The sequence below is a fragment of the Vidua chalybeata genome, chromosome 22 (assembly GCF_026979565.1).
Source record: "Vidua chalybeata isolate OUT-0048 chromosome 22, bVidCha1 merged haplotype, whole genome shotgun sequence".
Lineage (NCBI taxonomy): Eukaryota > Metazoa > Chordata > Aves > Passeriformes > Viduidae > Vidua > Vidua chalybeata.
This window is the reverse complement of record NC_071551.1, coordinates 6784900-6803146: the sequence shown is the minus strand read 5'-3', so window position 1 is coordinate 6803146 and position 18247 is coordinate 6784900. Positions and strand designations below refer to the sequence as shown.

General features: G+C 60.2%; 1 protein-coding gene across 6 annotated transcripts in view; it reads left to right on the top strand.

The window, feature by feature from the left end:
- Nucleotides 1-18247, top strand: part of AGRN (agrin) — a 101993-nt gene that overhangs the window by 76710 nt on the left and 7036 nt on the right. For 3 of the 6 annotated variants that reach the window (XM_053962802.1, XM_053962800.1, XM_053962798.1), the window contains exons 24-34: nucleotides 410-625; nucleotides 1918-2147; nucleotides 2771-2905; nucleotides 4088-4184; nucleotides 5315-5479; nucleotides 7241-7352; nucleotides 11168-11179; nucleotides 12515-12631; nucleotides 13863-14052; nucleotides 15591-15678; nucleotides 17139-17162. In XM_053962802.1, the coding sequence (XP_053818777.1) occupies nucleotides 410-625; nucleotides 1918-2147; nucleotides 2771-2905; nucleotides 4088-4184; nucleotides 5315-5479; nucleotides 7241-7352; nucleotides 11168-11179; nucleotides 12515-12631; nucleotides 13863-14052; nucleotides 15591-15678; nucleotides 17139-17162 (1386 nt within the window). The remainder of the gene's footprint in view (nucleotides 1-409; nucleotides 626-1917; nucleotides 2148-2770; nucleotides 2906-4087; nucleotides 4185-5314; nucleotides 5480-7240; nucleotides 7353-11167; nucleotides 11180-12514; nucleotides 12632-13862; nucleotides 14053-15590; nucleotides 15679-17138; nucleotides 17163-18247) is intronic. The other 3 variants (XM_053962801.1, XM_053962803.1, XM_053962799.1) reach the window with 2 other exon arrangements.

Genomic DNA, 18247 nt, shown 5'->3' with positions numbered 1-18247 from the left:
GGGAAGAGAGGGAGAGAAGGAGAAGAGGGAAGGAGGGAGAGAGGGAGAGAAGGAGGGAGGGAAAGAGGGAGAGGAGGGAGGGAAAGAAGGAGAGAAGGAGGGAGAGAGGGAGGGAGAGGAGGGAGGGAGGGAAGGAGGGAGAGAAGGAGGGAGGGGAGGAAGGAGAGAGGAAGAGGAGGGAGGGGAGGAAGGAGGGAGGGAAAGGGAGAAAAGGAGGGAAGGAGGGAAAGAGGGAGAGGAGGGAGGAAAAGAAGGAGAGAAGGAGGGAGGGGAGGAAGGAGGGAAGGAGGGAGAGGCTCCCCAAGCGCTCCCCGTCCCGCCTGGCATGGCCCAGCTGGCGCCTCGGGGGGCACTGAGGGGGGCACTGAGGGGGGCACTGAGGGGGGCACTGAGGGCAGCCTCTGCGCAGGTTTGACACGGGCTCCGGCACGGGCACCGTCACCAGCCGCGTGCGGGTGGAGCCGGGCCGCTGGCACCGGCTGCTGGTGACGCGCAACCGGCGCACGGGCACGCTGGCCGTGGACGGGGAGCCCCCCGTGAGCGGGCACAGCCCCCCGGGCACCGACGGGCTCAACCTGGACACCGAGCTCTTCATCGGCGGAGTGCCCGACGAGCACATGGCGCTGTGAGTGTGGCACGGGGCCTGCGAGGGTGGCACGGGGTCTGTGAGGGTGGCACTGCCCCATGAGGGGGACGCTGGCCCTGTGAGGGTGACACGGGGCCTGTGAGGGTGGCACGGGACCCGCCAGGGTGGCACGGGGCCTGTGAGGGTGGCACTGCCCCTGTGAGAGTGGCACTGTCCCCATGAGGGTGGCACTGTCCCCTGTGAGGGTGGCCCTGCCCCATGAGGGTGGCACTGTGAGGGTGGCACTATGAGGGTGGCCTTGTCCCCATGAGCGTGCCCTGCCCCATGAGCGTGCTCCGTTCCCGTGAGGGTGGTACTGTGAGGGTGGCACTGTCCCCGTGAGCGTGCCCTGTCCCCATGACATGGCCCTGCCCCATGAGCGTGCCCTGTCCCCAAGAGGGTGGCACTGTGAAGGTGGCACTGTGAGGGTGGCACTGTGAGGGTGGCCCTGTCCCCATGAGCGTGCCCTGTTCTCGTGAGGGTGGCACTATGAGCGTGGCCTTGTCCCCATGAGCGTGCCCTGCCCCATGAGGGTGGCACTGTGAGGGTGGCACTATGAGGGTGGCACTGTCCCCATGAGCGTGCCCTGTCCCCATGAGCGTGCCCTGTCCCCATGAGGGTGGCACTGTGAGGGTGGCCCTGTCCCCGTGAGCATGCCCTGTCCCCATGAGGGTGGCACTATGAGGGTGGCACTGTCCCCATGAGCGTGCCCTGTCCCCATGAGGGTGGCACTATGAGGGTGGCACTGTGAAGGTGGCACTATGAGAGTGGCCTTGTCCCCATGAGCGTGCCCTGTCCCCATGAGGGTGGCACTGTGAAGGTGGCACTATGAGGGTGGCACTGTCCCCGTGAGCGTGCCCTGCCCCATGACGTGGCCCTGCCCTATGAGTGTGCCCTGTCCCCATGAGGGTGGCACTGTGAGGGTGGCCTTGTCCCCATGAGCGTGCCCTGCCCCATGAGGGTGGCACTATGAGGGTGGCACTGTCCCCGTGAGCGTGTCCTGCCCCATGAGGGTGGCACTATGAGGGTGGCACTGTCCCCATGAGCATGCCCTGTCCCCATGAGGGTGGCACTATGAGGGTGGCACTGTCCCCGTGAGCATGCCCTGTCCCCATGAGGGTGGCACTATGAGGGTGGCACTGTCCCCGTGAGCGTGTCCTGCCGCGCGGCAGTGCCAGCGCGGGGCCAGGTCCCATCTCTCCCTCCCCGCTGCCCTCCGTCCCTGCGTGCCCCCGCGGGCACCGTCCCCGTGCCCGTCCCGGCCCTGGCACGCCGTCCCCGTGTCCCCCCAGGGCGGCCGAGCGCACGGGGGCGGCGGGCGGCCTGCGGGGCTGCGTGCGGGCGCTGGCCATCAACAACCGCGGGCACGAGCTGCGCCAGGGCGCCGGCGACGTCCTCTACGGCAGCGCCGTGGGCGAGTGCGGCACCGAGCCCTGCCAGCCCAACCCGTGCCACCACGGGGGCACCTGCCACGCCAGGGACGCCGACATGTTCCGCTGCCAGTGCCCCGAGGCCTACACGGGTACGGGGCGGGCACTGAGGGGGTTTGTGGGGTACGGGGTGGGCACTGAGGGGGTTTGGGGTGGGCATTTTGGGCACTGAGGGGTTTTTGGGTATGGGATGGGCACCACGGGGTGCTGAGGGGGTTTTGATGTATGGGGTGGGCACTGAGGGGGTTTGGGGTGAGCATTTTGGGTTCTGAGGGTGTTTGTGTGGTATGGGATGGGCACTGAGGGGGTTTGGGGTATGAGGGGTGCTGAGGGGGTTGTGGGGTATGGGGTGGGCACTGAGGGGTTTTTGGGGTTTGGGGTGGGCACTGAGGGGGTTTTGGAGTACAGGGTGGGCACTGTAGGGTGCTGAGGGGTTTTTGGGGTTTGGGGAGGGCACTCTGGGGGTTTGGGGTGGGCATTTTGGGCACTGAGGGGTTTTTGGGGTTTGGGGATGGGCACTGTGGGGTTCTGAGGGGTTTTTGGGGTTTGGGGAGGGCACTGAGGGGTTTCCACCCCTCTGGGGGGTTCTGAGGGGTTTTTTGGGGTCGTTGTGCCACTGCCTTGACGCCTACACGCCCATGGGGACACGGGGGACACCGGGGCCATTGGGCACCGGGGCCGTGGGCGTTGGTGCCAAGCTGCCCGTGCCCCGCAGGCCCCACGTGTGCCTTGGAGAGGAACCCGTGCGAGCCCTCGCCGTGCCACGGCTCTGCCACCTGCCTGGTGCTGCCCGCAGGCGGCGCCCTGTGCGCCTGTCCCATGGGCCGCCAAGGGGACCTCTGCGAGCAAGGTGGGACGGCGTCCCCGCCCCGCTGTCCCCAACCGCTGTCCCCAACCGCTGTCCCCAACCTCGGTGTCCCCAACTGCTGTCCCAGCCTGGTGTCCCCAACTGCTGTCCCCAACTGGTGTCCCCAACTGCTGTCCCAGCCTGGTGTCCCCAACCTCGGTGTCCCCAGCTGCTGTCCCAGCCTGGTGTCCCCAGCTGCTGTCCCCAACTGCTGTCCCCAACTGCTGTCCCCAACTGCTGTCCCCAGCCTCGGTGTCCCCAACCGCTGTCCCCAACCACTGTCCGCAACCGCTGTCCCCAACTGCTGTCCCCAACTGCTGTCCCCAGCCGCTGTCCCCAACTGGTGTCCCAGCCTGGTGTCCCCAACTGCTGTCCCCAACCGCTGTCCCCAACCGCTGTCCCCAACCGCTGTCCCCAACTGCTGTCCCCAACCGCTGTCCCCAACTGCTGTCCCCAACCGCTGTCCCAGCCTGGTGTCCCTGCCCCGCTGTCCCTGCCCCGCTGTCCCCAACTGCTGTCCCCAACCTCGGTGTCCCCAACTGCTGTCCCAGCCTGGTGTCCCCAACTGCTGTCCCCAACTGCTGTCCCAGCCTGGTGTCCCCAACCGCTGTCCCCAACCTCGGTGTCCCCAACTGCTGTCCCAGCCTGGTGTCCCCAACCTCGGTGTCCCCAACTGCTGTCCCAGCCTGGTGTCCCCAACTGCTGTCCCCAACTGCTGTCCCAGCCTGGTGTCCCCAACCGCTGTCCCCAACCTCGGTGTCCCCAACTGCTGTCCCCAACTGCTGTCCTCAGCCCTGGGTGTCCCCAACTGCTGTCCCCAACTGGTGTCCCCAGCCGGTGTCCCCAACCTTGGTGTCCCCTGCCCCGGTGTCCCACCCTGGTGTCCCCAACTGGTGTCCCACCCCAGCCAGTGTCCCCAACCTTGGTGTCCCAGCCTGGTGTCCCCTGCCCCGGTGTCCCACCCCGGTGTCCACAGTTGGTGTCCTCAGCCTTGGTGTCCCCCCCCCAGTGTCCCCACCCCTGATGTCCCCCCCCCTGGTGTCCCCAGCCCCAATGTCCCCCCCAATGTCCCCCCTGGGTGTCCCCCCCGGTGTCCCCCCCGGTGTCCCCCCCGGTGTCCCCCCCGGTGTCCCCGCGTGGCCTGTGAGGACGCGCTGTCCGTGACGCTGCCCGCTCTGTGCCCAGTGACGGAGCAGGACCAGTCCGTGCCCTTCCTGCCCGACTTCAACGGCCACTCCTACCTGGAGCTCAGCGGGCTGCAGAGCTTCGTGCCCGACCTCAAGTGAGTGCCAGGGGCCACGGGGGGTGCCAGGGGCCACACTGGGTGCCAGGGGCCACGGGGAGTGCCAGGGGCCACGGGGAGTGCCAGGGGCCACACTGGGTGCCAGGGGCCACGGGGGGTGCCAGGGGCCACGGGGAGTGCCAGGGGCCACACTGGGTGCCAGGGGCCACAGTGGGTGCCAGGGGCCACGGGGGGTGCCAGGGGCCACGGGGAGTGCCAGGGGCCACAGGGAGTGCCAGGGGCCACGGGGAGTGCCAGGGGCCACGGGGAGTGCCAGGGGCCAACACTGGGTGCCAGGGGCCACACTGGGTGCCAGGGGCCACGGGGGGTGCCAGGGGCCACGGGGGGTGTCAGGGGCCACAGTGGGTGCCAGGGGGCAACACTGGGTGCCAGGGGCCACAGGGAGTGCCAGGGGCCACAGGGAGTGCCAGTACCAGTAATCACTGATCAATAACCAATAATCACTAATCAATAACCAATAATCACTGATCACCAATCACTGACCAAGAACCAATAACCCCTGATCACTGATCACTAACCAATAATCATTAATCACTGATCACTGATCACTAATCAATAACCCCTGATCACTGATCAATAACCAATAGTCACTAATCACTGATCACTAACCAATAACCACTTATCACCAACCAATAATCAATAATCCCTGATCACTGATCACTAACCAATAATCACTAATCCCTGATCACTATCCAATAATCACTGATCACTAATCACTGATCACTGATCAATAACCAATAATCCCTGATCACTGATCCCTGATCCCTGATCACTGATCAATAACCAATACTCCCTGATCACTGATCCCTGATCACTGATCAATAACCAATAATCCCTGATCACTGATCCCTGATCCCTGATCAATAACCAATACTCCCTGATCACTGATCCCTGATCACTGATCAATAACCAATAATCCCTGATCCCTGATCCCTGATCACTAACCAATAATCCCTGATCACTAATCCCTGATCCCTGATCCCTGATCACTGATCAATAACCAATACTCCCTGATCACTGATCCCTGATCCCTGATCACTGATCAATAACCAATAATCCCTGATCCCTGATCAGTAACCCCGATCAATAACCAATAATGGATCCGGCAGGGACAGGATGGCCATGGAGCTGGTGTTCCTGGCGCGCCGGCCCCACGGGATGATTTTCTACAACGGCCAAAGGAGCGACGGCAGCGGCGACTTCGTGTCCCTGGCACTGCACCAGGGGCACCTGGAGTTCAGATACGACCTGGGCAAGGGGCCCGCCCTGCTCAGGTGAGAGAGCTGGCACCGCCCAGGTGAGAGTGTGGGCACCGCCCAGGTGAGAGAGCTGGCACTGCCCAGGTGAGAGTGTGGGCACTGCCCAGGTGAGAGAGCTGGCACCGCCCAGGTGAGAGTGTGGGCACCGCCCAGGTGAGAGAGCTGGCACCGCCCAGGTGAGAGTGTGGGCACTGCCCAGGTGAGAGAGCTGGCACTGCCCAGGTGAGAGAGCTGGCACTGCCCAGGTGAGAGAGCTGGCACTGCCCAGGTGAGAGAGCTGGCACCGCTCAGGTGAGAGAGCTGGCACCGCCCAGGTGAGAGTGTGGGCACCGCCCAGGTGAGAGTGTGGGCACTGCCCAGGTGAGAGAGCTGGCACTGCCCAGGTGAGAGTGTGGGCACTGCCCAGGTGAGAGAGCTGGCACTGCCCAGGTGAGAGAGCTGGCACTGCCCAGGTGAGAGTGTGGGCACTGCCCAGGTGAGAGAGCTGGCACTGCCCAGGTGAGAGTGTGGGCACTGCCCAGGTGAGAGAGCTGGCACTGCCCAGGTGAGAGAGCTGGCACCGCCCAGGTGAGAGTGTGGGCACTGCCCAGGTGAGAGAGCTGGCACCGCCCAGGTGAGAGTGTGGGCACCGCCCAGGTGAGAGAGCTGGCACTGCCCAGGTGAGAGAGCTGGCACTGCCCAGGTGAGAGTGTGGGCACTGCTCAGGTGAGAGTGTGGGCACTGCTGGCACTGCTCAGGTGAGAGAGCTGGCACTGCCCAGGTGAGAGTGTGGGCACTGCCCAGGTGAGAGAGCTGGCACTGCCCAGGTGAGAGAGCTGGCACTGCCCAGGTGAGAGAGCTGGCACCGCTCAGGTGAGAGAGCTGGCACTGCTCAGGTGAGAGTGTGGGCACTGCCCAGGTGAGAGAGCTGGCACTGCCCAGGTGAGAGTGTGGGCACTGCTGGCACTGCCCAGGTGAGAGAGCTGGCACTGCCCAGGTGAGAGAGCTGGCACTGCTCAGGTGAGAGCGTGGGCACTGCCCAGGTGAGAGTGTGGGCACTGCTGGCACTGCTCAGGTGAGGGCACTGCTGGCACTGCTCAGGTGAGAGTGTGGGCACTGCTGGCACCGCTGGCACTGCCCAGGTGAGAGAGCTGGCACTGCCCAGGTGAGAGTGTGGGCACTGCTGGCACCGCTGGCACTGCCCAGGTGAGAGAGCTGGCACTGCCCAGGTGAGAGTGTGGGCACTGCTGGCACCGCTGGCACTGCCCAGGTGAGAGAGCTGGCACTGCCCAGGTGAGAGAGCTGGCACTGCCCAGGTGAGAGTGTGGGCACTGCTGGCACCGCTGGCACTGCTCAGGTGAGAGTGTGGGCACTGCTCAGGTGAGAGAGCTGGCACCGCTGGCACTGCTCAGGTGAGGGCACTGCTGGCACTCTGGTGGCACTGGATTTTACAATCCTTTAATGGATTTTTTCCTATGGATTTTAAGGTTTCTATGGATTTTTTTCTATGGATTTTAAGGATTTTTAATGGATTTTTTCCTATGCATTTTAAGGTTTCTATGGTTTTTTTTCTATGCATTTTAAGGATTTTTCAATGGATTTTTAATGGATTTTAAGGATTTTTTTTATTATTTTAAGGTTTTTTTAATGGATTTTTTAATGGATTTTAAGGATTTTTTTTATTATTTTAAGGTTTTTTTTAATGGATTTTTTAATGGATTTTAAGGATTTTTAAGCTCCCAAATGGATTTTTAGGGATTTTTAATGGCTTTGAACCCTTTTCTCCCCGTTGCCCAGGAGCAGGGAGCCGGTGCCGCTGCACGCCTGGGTCAGCGTCCGGCTGGAGCGCAGCGGCCGCAAGGGCGTCCTGAGGGTCAACGGCGGCGCCGCGGTCACCGGCGAGTCCCCGGTGAGTGGGGGAATTTCTGGGGCTCCTGGCATCGAAATTCGGGATTTGACTGGGATTTCTGAGGCTCCTGGGATTTAAATTCGGGATTGGAGGGGAATTTCTGGGGCTCCTGGCATCGAAATTCGGGATTTGACTGGGATTTCTGAGGCTCCTGGGATTTAAATTCGGGATTGGAGGGGAATTTCTGGGGCTCCTGGGATCGAAATTCGGGATTTGACTGGGATTTCTGAGGCTCCTGGATTTAAATTCGGGATTGGAGGGGAATTTCTGGGGCTCCTGGGATCGAAATTCGGGATTTGACTGGGATTTCTGAGGCTCCTGGGATTTAAATTCGGGATTGGAGGGGAATTTCTGGGGCTCCTGGGATTTAAATTCGGGATTGGAGGGGAATTTCTGGGGCTCCTGGGATCGAAATTCGGGATTTGACTGGGATTTCTGAGGTTCCTGGGATTAAATTCGGGAGTGGAGGGGAATTTCTCAGTTCCTGGGATCTAAATTTGGGATTTGACTGGGATTTCTGAGGTTCATGGGATCTAAATTCGGGATTTGACTGGGATTTCTGAGGTTCATGGGATCTAAATTCGGGATTTGAATGGGATTTCTCAGTTCCTGGGATCTAAATTCGGGATTGGAGGGGAATTTCTGGGGCTCCTGGGATCGAAATTCGGGATTTGACTGCGATTTCTGAGGCTCCTGGGATTTAAATTCGGGATTGGAGGGGAATTTCTGGGGCTCCTGGGATCGAAATTCGGGATTTGACTGGGATTTCTGAGGCTCCTGGGATTTAAATTCGGGATTGGAGGGGAATTTCTGGGGCTCCTGCAATTTAAATTCAGGATTTGATTGGGATTTCTGAGGTTCCTGGGATCTAAATTCGGGATTGGAGGGGAATTTCTGGGGCTCCTGGGATCGAAATTCGGGATTTGACTGGGATTTCTGAGGTTCCTGGGATCTAAATTTGGGATTTGACTGGGATTTCTGAGGCTCCTGGGATCTAAATTCGGGAGTGGAGGGGAATTTCTCAGTTCCTGGGATCTAAATTTGGGATTTGACTGGGATTTCTCAGTTCCTGGGATCTAAATTCGGGATTTGACTGCGATTTCTCAGGTTCCTGGGATCTAAATTTGGGATTTGACTGCGATTTCTCAGGTTCCTGGGATCTAAATTCGGGAGTGGAGGGGAATTTCTGGGGCTCCTGCAATTTAAATTCAGGATTTGAGGGGAATTTCTGAGGTTCCTGGGATCTAAATTTGGGATTTGAGGGGAATTTCTGAGGCTCCTGGGATTTAAATTCGGGATTTGACTGGGATTTCTGAGGTTCATGGGATCTAAATTCAGGATTTGATTGGGATTTCTGAGGTTCATGGGATCTAAATTCGGGATTTGATTGGGATTTCTGAGGTTCATGGGATCTAAATTCGGGATTTGACTGGGATTTCTGAGGCTCATGGGATTTAAATTCGGGATTGGAGGGGAATTTCTGAGGTTCCTGGGATCTAAATTTGGGATTTGAGGGGAATTTCTGAGGCTCCTGGGATCTAAATTGGGGATTTGACTGTGATTTCTCAGGTTCCTGGGATCTAAATTCAGGATTTGACTGGGATTTCTGAGTTCCTGGGATCTAAATTGGGAATTTCAGGGGAATTTCTCAGGTTCATGGGATCTAAATTCGGGGATTTGACTGCGATTTCTCAGGTTCCTGGGATCTAAATTCGGGAGTGGAGGGGAATTTCTCAGCTCCTGCGATTTAAATTCAGGATTTGAGGGAAATTTCTCAGTTCCTAGGATTTAAATTTGGGATTGATTGGAATTTCTCAGGTTCATGGGAATTAAATTCGGGATTGGAGGGGAATTTCTGAGGCTCCTGGGATCTAAATTCGGGATTTGAGTGGGATTTCTCAGTTCCTGGGCTTTAAAGTGTGGATTTGAGTGGAATTTCTGAGGTTCATGGGATCTAAATTGGGGATTTGAGTGGAGTTTCTCAGTTCCTGGGATTTAAATTCAGGATTGATTGGAATTTCTGAGGTTCATGGGATTTAAATTTGGGATTTGAGTGGAGTTTCTCAGTTCCTGGGATTTAAATTTGGGATTTGATTGGAATTTCTCAGGTTCCTGGGATTTAAATTCGGGATTGGAGGGGAATTTCTGGGGCTCCTGCGATTTAAATTCGGGATTTGATTGGGATTTCTCAGTTCCTGGGATCTAAATTTGGGATTTGACTGGGATTTCTGAGGTTCATGGGATTTAAATTTGAGATTTGACTGGGATTTCTGAGGTTCCTGGGATCTAAATTCAGGATTGGTGGGGATTTCTGGGGCTCATGGGATCTAAATTCGGGATTGGAGGGGAATTTCTCAGTTCCTGGGCTTTAAAGTGTGAATTGGAGTGGAATTTCTCAGGTTCCTGGGATCTAAATTTGGGATTTGAGGGGAATTTCTGAGGTTCCTGGGCTGCAAATTCGGGATTGATTGGAATTTCTCCGTTCCTGGCCTTTCAGTTCTGGATCTGAGTGGAATTTCTCACCCGTGGGTCAGTAATTAGCCGTTAATTAGCCGTTAATTAAGAGCCCCCAGCAGCCAGAGGAGCTCGGGGGGCAGGAAAGGCCCGGCCCTGCTGCAGCTCCTGCTGCTTCCTCTGCTCTTCTCCCGGCTGGGAATTTTGCAGCTGCGGCCTCTCCCTGCTGCTGGTCCTGAATTCCCGGGCATCCCTGGGCATTCCTGGGCATTCCCGGGCATTCCTGGGCATCCCTGGGCATTCCTGGGTATTCCTGGTATTCCTGCATCCCTGGGCATTCCCGGGCATTCCTGAATCCCTGGGCATTCCCGGGCATTCCCGGGCATCCCTGAATTCCCGGGCATTCCTGGGCATCCCTGGACATTCCTGGGTATTCCTGGGCATCCCTGGGCATCCCTGGGCATTCCCGGGCATTCCTGCATCTCTGGTCATTCCCGGGCATTCCTGAATTCCTGGGCATTCCCGGGCATCCCTGGGCATTCCCGGGCATTCCTGAATTCCTGGGCATTCCCGGGCATCCCTGGGTGTCCCTGAGCATCCCTGGGTGTCCCTGGGCATTCCCGGGCATCCCTGGGTGTCCCTAGGCATTCCTGCATTCCCGGGCATTCCTGGGCATCCCTGAATTCCCGGGCATTCCTGGGCATCCCTGGGCATCCCTGGACATTCCTGGGAATTCCTGCATCTCTGGTCATTCCCGGGCATTCCTGAATTCCTGGGCATTCCCGGGCATCCCTGGGCATTCCCGGGCATTCCTGAATTCCTGGGCATTCCCGGGCATCCCTGGGTGTCCCTGAGCATCCCTGGGTGTCCCTGGGCATTCCCGGGCATCCCTGGGTGTCCCTAGGCATTCCTGCATTCCCGGGCATTCCTGGGCATCCCTGAATTCCCGGGCATTCCTGGGCATCCCTGGGCATCCCTGGACATTCCTGGGAATTCCTGCATCTCTGGTCATTCCCGGGCATTCCTGAATTCCTGGCCATTCCCGGGCATCCCCTCCGTCCCGGTTGCCAGGAGCAGGCAGGACAGGCTCGTCCCTAAACCCCCGGAGCCCAAAGAAGGGATTTTTCCTCCCCTGGCTCTCCTCTTCCCGAGCTGCTCCCCGAGCAGAGCTGTGCCCTGGGTGGCAGTGCCCCTCCTGCCGCCCCCGGAGCCGCCCAGCCCTGCTGCCAGCCCTGCCTGTGGCAATGTCACCCCACTGATGTCCCTTTTCTCTTTTTTTTTTTTGTTTTTTTTTTTTTTTTCTCTCTCTCTCCCTTTGATTTTCCTTTGTATTTTCCCCTCCCCTGCTGTCTGGATCCCAGAAATCCCGTAAGGTACAGATAAGTATGGACCCCCCACGCCTCCATCTCATCTGCCATTGGCACCTCCTTCCTATTTTTGTGGCTTTTTTTCTCATCTTCCCCATCTGATTTAGGCTCCCTGTAGTTTAGAGCCCCTCATTCCCTCTCCTGTCCTTCATTCCCAGCCAGCTGTCACCTCTCGTTTTTGGGACCATTTCAATTAATCCGGGCTCATTTTATTTTGTGTCAATCCCACACGACATTCGCTAGCGATCCATGTCACCCCATCCTTGCTGTGGCCCTGAGAATTCCCGGGAATCCTGGGGGCTGGTGACAGCAAGGAGGGAATTTTTCTCCTCCAAAGCCACCACGTGGGGTGCACGAGAACCTCCTCAAGCCATGGGGTGCAGGAGGAAACCTGAACCTGCTCCTCCAAGCCAGGCTGGATCCCTCTGGAATGTGCTGGGATTGAGCAGAGCCCAGCAGAGGCTCTGGGCACCCCAAATTTGGGGGGCACACAAAAGCAGAGCCCAGCAGAGGCTCTGGGCACCCCGATTTTGGGGGGCCACAGAAAAGCAGAGCCCAGCAGAGGCTCTGGGTACCCCAATTTTGGGGGGCCACAGAAAAGCAGAGCCCAGCAGAGGCTCTGGGTACCCCAATTTTGGGGGGCCACAGAAAAGCAGAGCCCAGCAGAGGCTCTGGGTACCCCAATTTTGGGGGGCCACAGAAAAGCAGAGCCCAGCAGAGGCTCTGGGCACCCCAATTTTGGGGGGCACAGAAAAGCAGAGCCCAGCAGAGGCTCTGGGTACCCCAATTTTGGGGGGCCACAGAAAAGCAGAGCCCAGCAGAGGCTCTGGGTACCCCAATTTTGGGGGGCCACAGAAAAGCAGAGCCCAGCAGAGGCTCTGGGCACCCCAATTTTGGGGGGCACAGAAAAGCAGAGCCCAGCAGAGGCTCTGGGTACCCCAATTTTGGGGGGCACAGAAAAGCAGAGCCCAGCAGAGGCTCTGGGCACCCCAATTTTGGGGGGCCACACTAAAGCAGAGCCCAGCAGAGGCTCTGGGCACCCCAATTTTGGGGGGCACACGAAAGCAGAGCCCCCCTCCAGGCTGTGGGAAGAGCCTCTCCCCAAAATTCAACCCAGGGGAAGCTTTCCCAGGTGCCTGCTGGGGTGGGACCTGGCGGTCCTTGGCTTGAGGAGGTTTCCTGGAGGCTCCATCACAGACCCATCAATCAAATGCCATAAAACAAACCATAAATCCTCATCAAGTATCCCACACTGAGAGAGGCACGAGGGTCCCCGGGGGCAGCTCCTGGGGCAGGCAGGGACGAGCTGACACCTTGTCCCTGGTGTCCCTGTGCCCCCAGGTGCCTCACATGGTGCTGAACCTGAAGGAGCCCCTCTACGTGGGGGGAGCCCCCGACTTCTCCAAGCTGGCTCGAGCAGCTGCCATCTCCAGCGGCTTCGAGGGAGCCGTGCAGAGGGTGAGCTCCTGCTGGTCATCCCAGTGTCCTGCTGGCCTGGCCAGTGTCCTGCTGGTCTGGCCAGTGTCCTGCTGGCCTGGCCGGTGTCCATCTGGTCATCCCAGAGTCCTGCTGGCCTGGCCAGTGTCCTGCTGATCAGCCCAGTGTCCTGCTGGTCATCCCAGTGTCCTGCTGGTCAGCCCAGTGTCCTGCTGGTCAGCCCAGTGTCCTGCTGGTCTGGCCAGTGTCCTGCTGGTCTGGCCAGTGTCCTGCTGGTCAGCCCAGTGTCCTGCTGGTCTGGCCAGTGTCCTGCTGGTCAGCCCAGTGTCCTGCTGGTCTGGCCAGTGTCCTGCTGGTCAGCCCAGTGTCCACTGGGAGCTGTGCAGAGGGTGAGGTCCTGCTGGTCTGGCCAGTGTCCAGCTGGCCTGGCTAGTGTCCTGCTGGTCTGGCCAGGGTCCACTGGGAGCTGTGCAGAGGGTGAGGTCCTGCTGGTCTGGCCGGTGTCCAGCTGGCCTGGCTAGTGTCCTGCTGGTCTGGCCAGGGTCCACTGGGAGCTGTGCAGAGGGTGAGGTCCTGCTGGTCTGGCCGGTGTCCCACCTGTCCTGGGATGGACCTGGTGGAAAAGTGACACCAGTGGGGTCAGAAGGGGAGTTTGGGGACACTTGGAATGGATTCCCATCATCTTAGGGATGGATTCCCACCTTGGGGATGGATTCCCATCATCTTAGGGATGGATTCCCACCTTGGGGATGGATTCCCATCATCTTAGGGATGGGTTCCCACCCTAGGGATGGGTTTCCGTCATGTTAGGATGGATTCCTACCTTGGGGATGGATTCCTGTCATCTTAGGGATGGATTCCCATTTTAGGGTTAGATTCCCATCATCTTAGGATGGATTCCAACCCCAGGGATGGGTTCCCATCATCTCAGGGATGGATTCCCATTTTAGGGATGGGTTCCCATCATTTCATGGATGGGTTCCCACCCCAGGGATGGGTTCCCACCTCCTCTTGTCCCCACGGACACTGCGCGGTGTCCCCAGCTGACCCGGGGTGGGTGGGGAAGGACCCTCAGGGGGTCCCAGCCTGGCCTGGCTTGGAGGAGCCCCCAGGCTGACCCTGCGGGCAGGGACACCTCCCACCATCCCAGCCCGGCCAGGGACGCTGCCGGGGATGAGAATTCCCAGGTTTTTTTTTGGGCAGTCCCTGCCGGGTCCCGGCAGCTCCGGGCTGAGGCGTTCTGCCCCCGCAGATCTCCCTGGACGGCGTGGCCGTGCTGAAGGAGCAGAACATCCGCAGCGCCAGGGAGATCTCCCCGTTCCGGGGGCACCCCTGCACCCAGAAACCCAACCCCTGCCAGCACGGCGGCGCCTGCAGCCCCAGCATGGGCGGCTACCAGTGCTCCTGCCACAGGGGCTTCTCGGGGGCCCACTGCGAGAAGGGTGCGTGGCCACGGGGGCTGCGGGTGGCCACCGCGGGCTGCGGGTGGCCACGGGGGCTGCGGGTGCCACAGGGGGCTGCGGGTGGCCACGGGGGCTGCGGGTGGCCACGGGGGCTGCGGGTGCCACAGGGGGCTGCGGGTGGCCACGGGGGCTGCGGGTGCCACAGGGGGCTGCGGGTGGCCACGGGGGCTGCGGGTGCCACAGGGGGCTGCGGGTGGCCACGGGGGCTGCGGGTGCCACAGGGGGCTGCGGGTGGCCACCACGGGCTGCGGGTGGCCACGGGGGCTGCGGGTGCCACAGGGGGCTGCGGGTGGCCACCGCGGGCTGCGGATGGCACAGGGAATATGGAGGTGGCCACCGCAGGCTGGGGGTGGCCACAGGGGGCTGGAGGTGGCACAGGGGGCTGGGGGTGGCCATAGTGGGCTGCGGGTGCCACGGGGGCTAGGGGTGCCACAGGGGGCTGGGGGTGGCCACTGGGGGCTGGGGGTGGCCACTGGGGGCTGGAGGTGGCCACTGGGGGCTGCGGGTGCCACAGGGGGCTGCAGGTGGCCACTGGGGCTGGAGGTGGCACAGGGGGCTGCAGGTGGCCACTGGGGGCTGAAGGTGGCACAGGGGGCTGCGGGTGGCCACTGGGGGCTGAAGGTGGCACAGGGGGCTGCGGGTGGCCACTGGGGGCTGGAGGTGGCACAGGGGGCTGCGGGTGGCCACTGGGGGCTGAAGGTGGCACAGGGGGCTGCGGGTGGCCACTGGGGGCTGGAGGTGGCACAGGGGGCTGGGGGTGGCCACCACGGGCTAGAGGTGGCACAGGGAATATGGAGGTGGCACAGGAAATGTGGCAGTGGCACAAGGGGTTAGAGGTGGCCATGGGGGGTTGGAGATGGCCATGTGGAGCTGGAGGTGGCCATGGGAGGTTGGAGGTGGCCATGGGAGATTGGAGGTGACCATGGGAGGTTGGAGGCGGCCACGGGAGGTTGGAGGTGGCCATGGGGGGTTGGAGGTGGCCACGGGAGGTTGGAGGTGGCCATGGGAGGTTGGAGGTGGCCATGGGGGGTTGGAGGTGGCCATGGGAGGTTGGAGGTGGCCATGGGGGGGTTGGAGGTTGGAGGTGGCCATGGGGGGTTGGAGGTTGGAGGTGGCCATGGGGGGTTGGAGGTGGCCATGGGGGGTTGGAGGTTGGAGGTGGCCATGGGGGGTTGGAGGTGGCCACGGGAGGCTGGGTGGAAAACCTGGAAGATGTCCAGCGGAGGTTGGGCACGCCCAGCAGGGGTTGTGGTGAAAACGAGCACACAGCGGGAAGCCGTGGGGGAGGAGAGCCCTTGGGGAGCCGGGCTGGGGAGCCACGGCGTGGGCCGGCTTGGGAGGGACCCTAAATCCCCTCGGTTCCCAGCCCGGGCTCCAAAGCCCCTCAGCCCCCCCAGGGACATTCCCTGGGGGCTGGCGGTGTCACTGTCCTGTCCGCGGTGCTGCCCGGGGGGGTTTGCCCCCTCTCCCTGGACCTTCCCTGGCCGCTCTTTTCCCATGTCCCCGTTGCCCCGCAGTGATCATCGAGAAGGCAGCGGGGGACGCCGAGGCCGTGGCCTTCAACGGCCGCACGTACCTGGAGTACCACAACGGCGTCACCAGGAGGTACCGGCCCGGCCTCCGAGGGAGGGGCTCCCACCTCGGGGATGGGTTCCCACCTCGGGGATGGGTTCCCACCTTGGGGACGGGTTCCCATCATCTTGGGGATGGATTCCCACCTCGGGGATGGATTCCCATCATCATAGGGATGGGTTCCCACCTCGGGGACGGGTTCCTACCTCAGGGACAGGTTCCCATCATTTCAGGGATGGATTCCAACCTCAGGGATGGGTTCCCATCATCTCAGGGATGGATTCCTACCTCAGGGATGGGTTCCCACCATCTTAGGGATGGGTTCCCATCATCTTAGGGATGGGTTCCCACCTCAGGGATGGGTTCCCATCATCTTTGGGGATGGATTCCCACCTCGGGGATGGATTCCCACCTCAGGGATGGGTTCCCACCTCAGGGATGGGTATCATCTTCTTCAGGGTGGATTCCCATCATCTTTGGGGATGGATTCCCACCTTGGGGACAGATTCCCACCTCAGGGATGGGTTCCCACCCTAGGGATGGGTTCTTACCTCGGGGATGGATTCCCATCATCATAGGGATGGGTTCCCACCTCAGAGATGGATTCCCATCATCTTGGGGATGGATTCCCACCTCAGGGATGGGTTCCCACCTTAGGGATGGGTTCCCACCTCGGGGATGACTTCCCACCATCTTAGGGATGGATTCCCACCTCAGGGATGGGTTCCCACCTCAGGGATGGGTTCCCACCATCTTAGGGATGGGTATCATGTTCTTCAGGGTGGATTCCCATCATCTTTGGGGATGGATTCCCACTTCAGGGATGGATTCCCACCTCAGAGATGAATTCCCATCATCTTAGGGATGGGTATCATCTTCTTCAGGGTGGATTCCCATCATCTTTGGGGATGGGTTCTCATCTCAAAGATGGATTCCCATCATCTTGGGGATGGATTCCCACCATCTTAGGGATTGGTTCCCACCCTAGGGATGGGTTTCCACCTCAGGGATGGATTTGAACTTGGGAATTCTGTCTGGGGATGAGCACAGCTCCCCCTGAGCTGGAAATTCCCTCTTCAGGAGGCTCCCGTGTCCTTGTGCCTCTCCCATTCCCGGTTTCCCAGCCCTGCCAGGGGGGGTGTCCGTGTGGAGCTGTTGTCTGTCCTTCCCTGGGTGTCCATCTGTCCCTCTCTGGGTGTCCATCTGTCCCTCTCTGGGTGTCTGTCCCTGTTTGGGTGTCCGTCTGTCCCTCCCTGGGTGTCTGTCCCTGTTTGGGTGTGTGTCTGTCCCTCCCTGGGTGTCTGTCCCTCCGTTTGTCCGTCTGTCCCTCTCTGGGTGTCTGTCCCTGTTTGGGTGTGTGTCTGTCCCTCTCTGGGTGTCTGTCCCTCCGTTTGTCTGTCTGTCCCTCCCTGGGTGTCTGTCCCTCCGTTTGTCCGTCTGTCCCTCCCTGGGTGTCTGTCCCTTCTCAATGTCACTGTTTCTCTGTTTCCAAGCCACCTGAGCAATGAGATCCCAGCGTAAGTACGGCCCTGCCACCCTCACCGCGTCCCCATTGTCACCCCAAACCCCGGGGCAGCTCGGGGCAGGGCCTGGGGGAGGAACCTGGGGCCTCTCCCGGGGTTTTGGGTGGAAAACTCTTCCCATTCCGGGGGGAGGAGGGCTCAGGTGCTGGGAGCAGCTCGTGGGGCTGAGCAGGAGCTGCTTCCCCTGTGCCACATCCAGGTGTTGTCCCAGCCCTGGCACAGCCAGCTGTTGTCCCCCCCAGCGTGCCTTCCGTGGATCTTTGAGCATGATTTTAAGAAGGATGGGCACAGGGAAGGAAAATTCCTGTGGTTTCCAGCTCCAGCAGCAGCCCCAGGTGTTGGAGATGGAAACTGGGGGTGCTGAGCCTTGATTTTTCCAGCGTGGATGTGGCACTGGGAACCCCCAAAAACATCTCCAGTGTGGATGAGGGGTCAGAAAAAGGCTCAGGGCAGGAGGGCGGGGAGAAATCCCAATCCCTGCACAGCTGAGATTTGCTGTGTGTCCGTCCTGCATGGGAGGGAAGCCCTAAAAGGGATCCCAAAATTCCCTGCTCCATGCAGAGCATTCCCTGCTGTGGGGACGGGGGGATTTGGGGGATTTGGGGGGGTCCCTGCCTGCCCCATCCCATCCCATCCCATCCCACCTCACTGTGTGCCCCCAGGGCCGTGGGGGCTGAGCTGTGCCTGTGCATGGGGGGCTGCAGAGCCATCACCTGCATGTCCACGCCACTGGGAGGGGCTGCAAAGGGATTTTTAGGAATTTTAGGATTATCCTGAGCGTTCTCCTAAGCTGGGCAGTGCCCTCCAGCACTGTGAGCTCACAGTTGTCCCTGTGCCCGCTCCCCGAGCCACATTCCTGCTGCCTTCTGTCCCTGCAGAGGGAATGTCACCATTCCCAGCCCTTTTTCCCAGCATTTTCCAGCCTTTTCCAGCCCTTTCCCAGCCAGTTTGGGCTGTGCTGCCCCATCCTTCGAGGGAGCTTCTCCCACACCCTCCTGCTGCGTTTGGCTGCCCATAAAAGTGATTTTTTCCTCCTCCAGGGAAAGGAAAAAGGAAAGGAAAAGGAAAGGAAAAGGAAA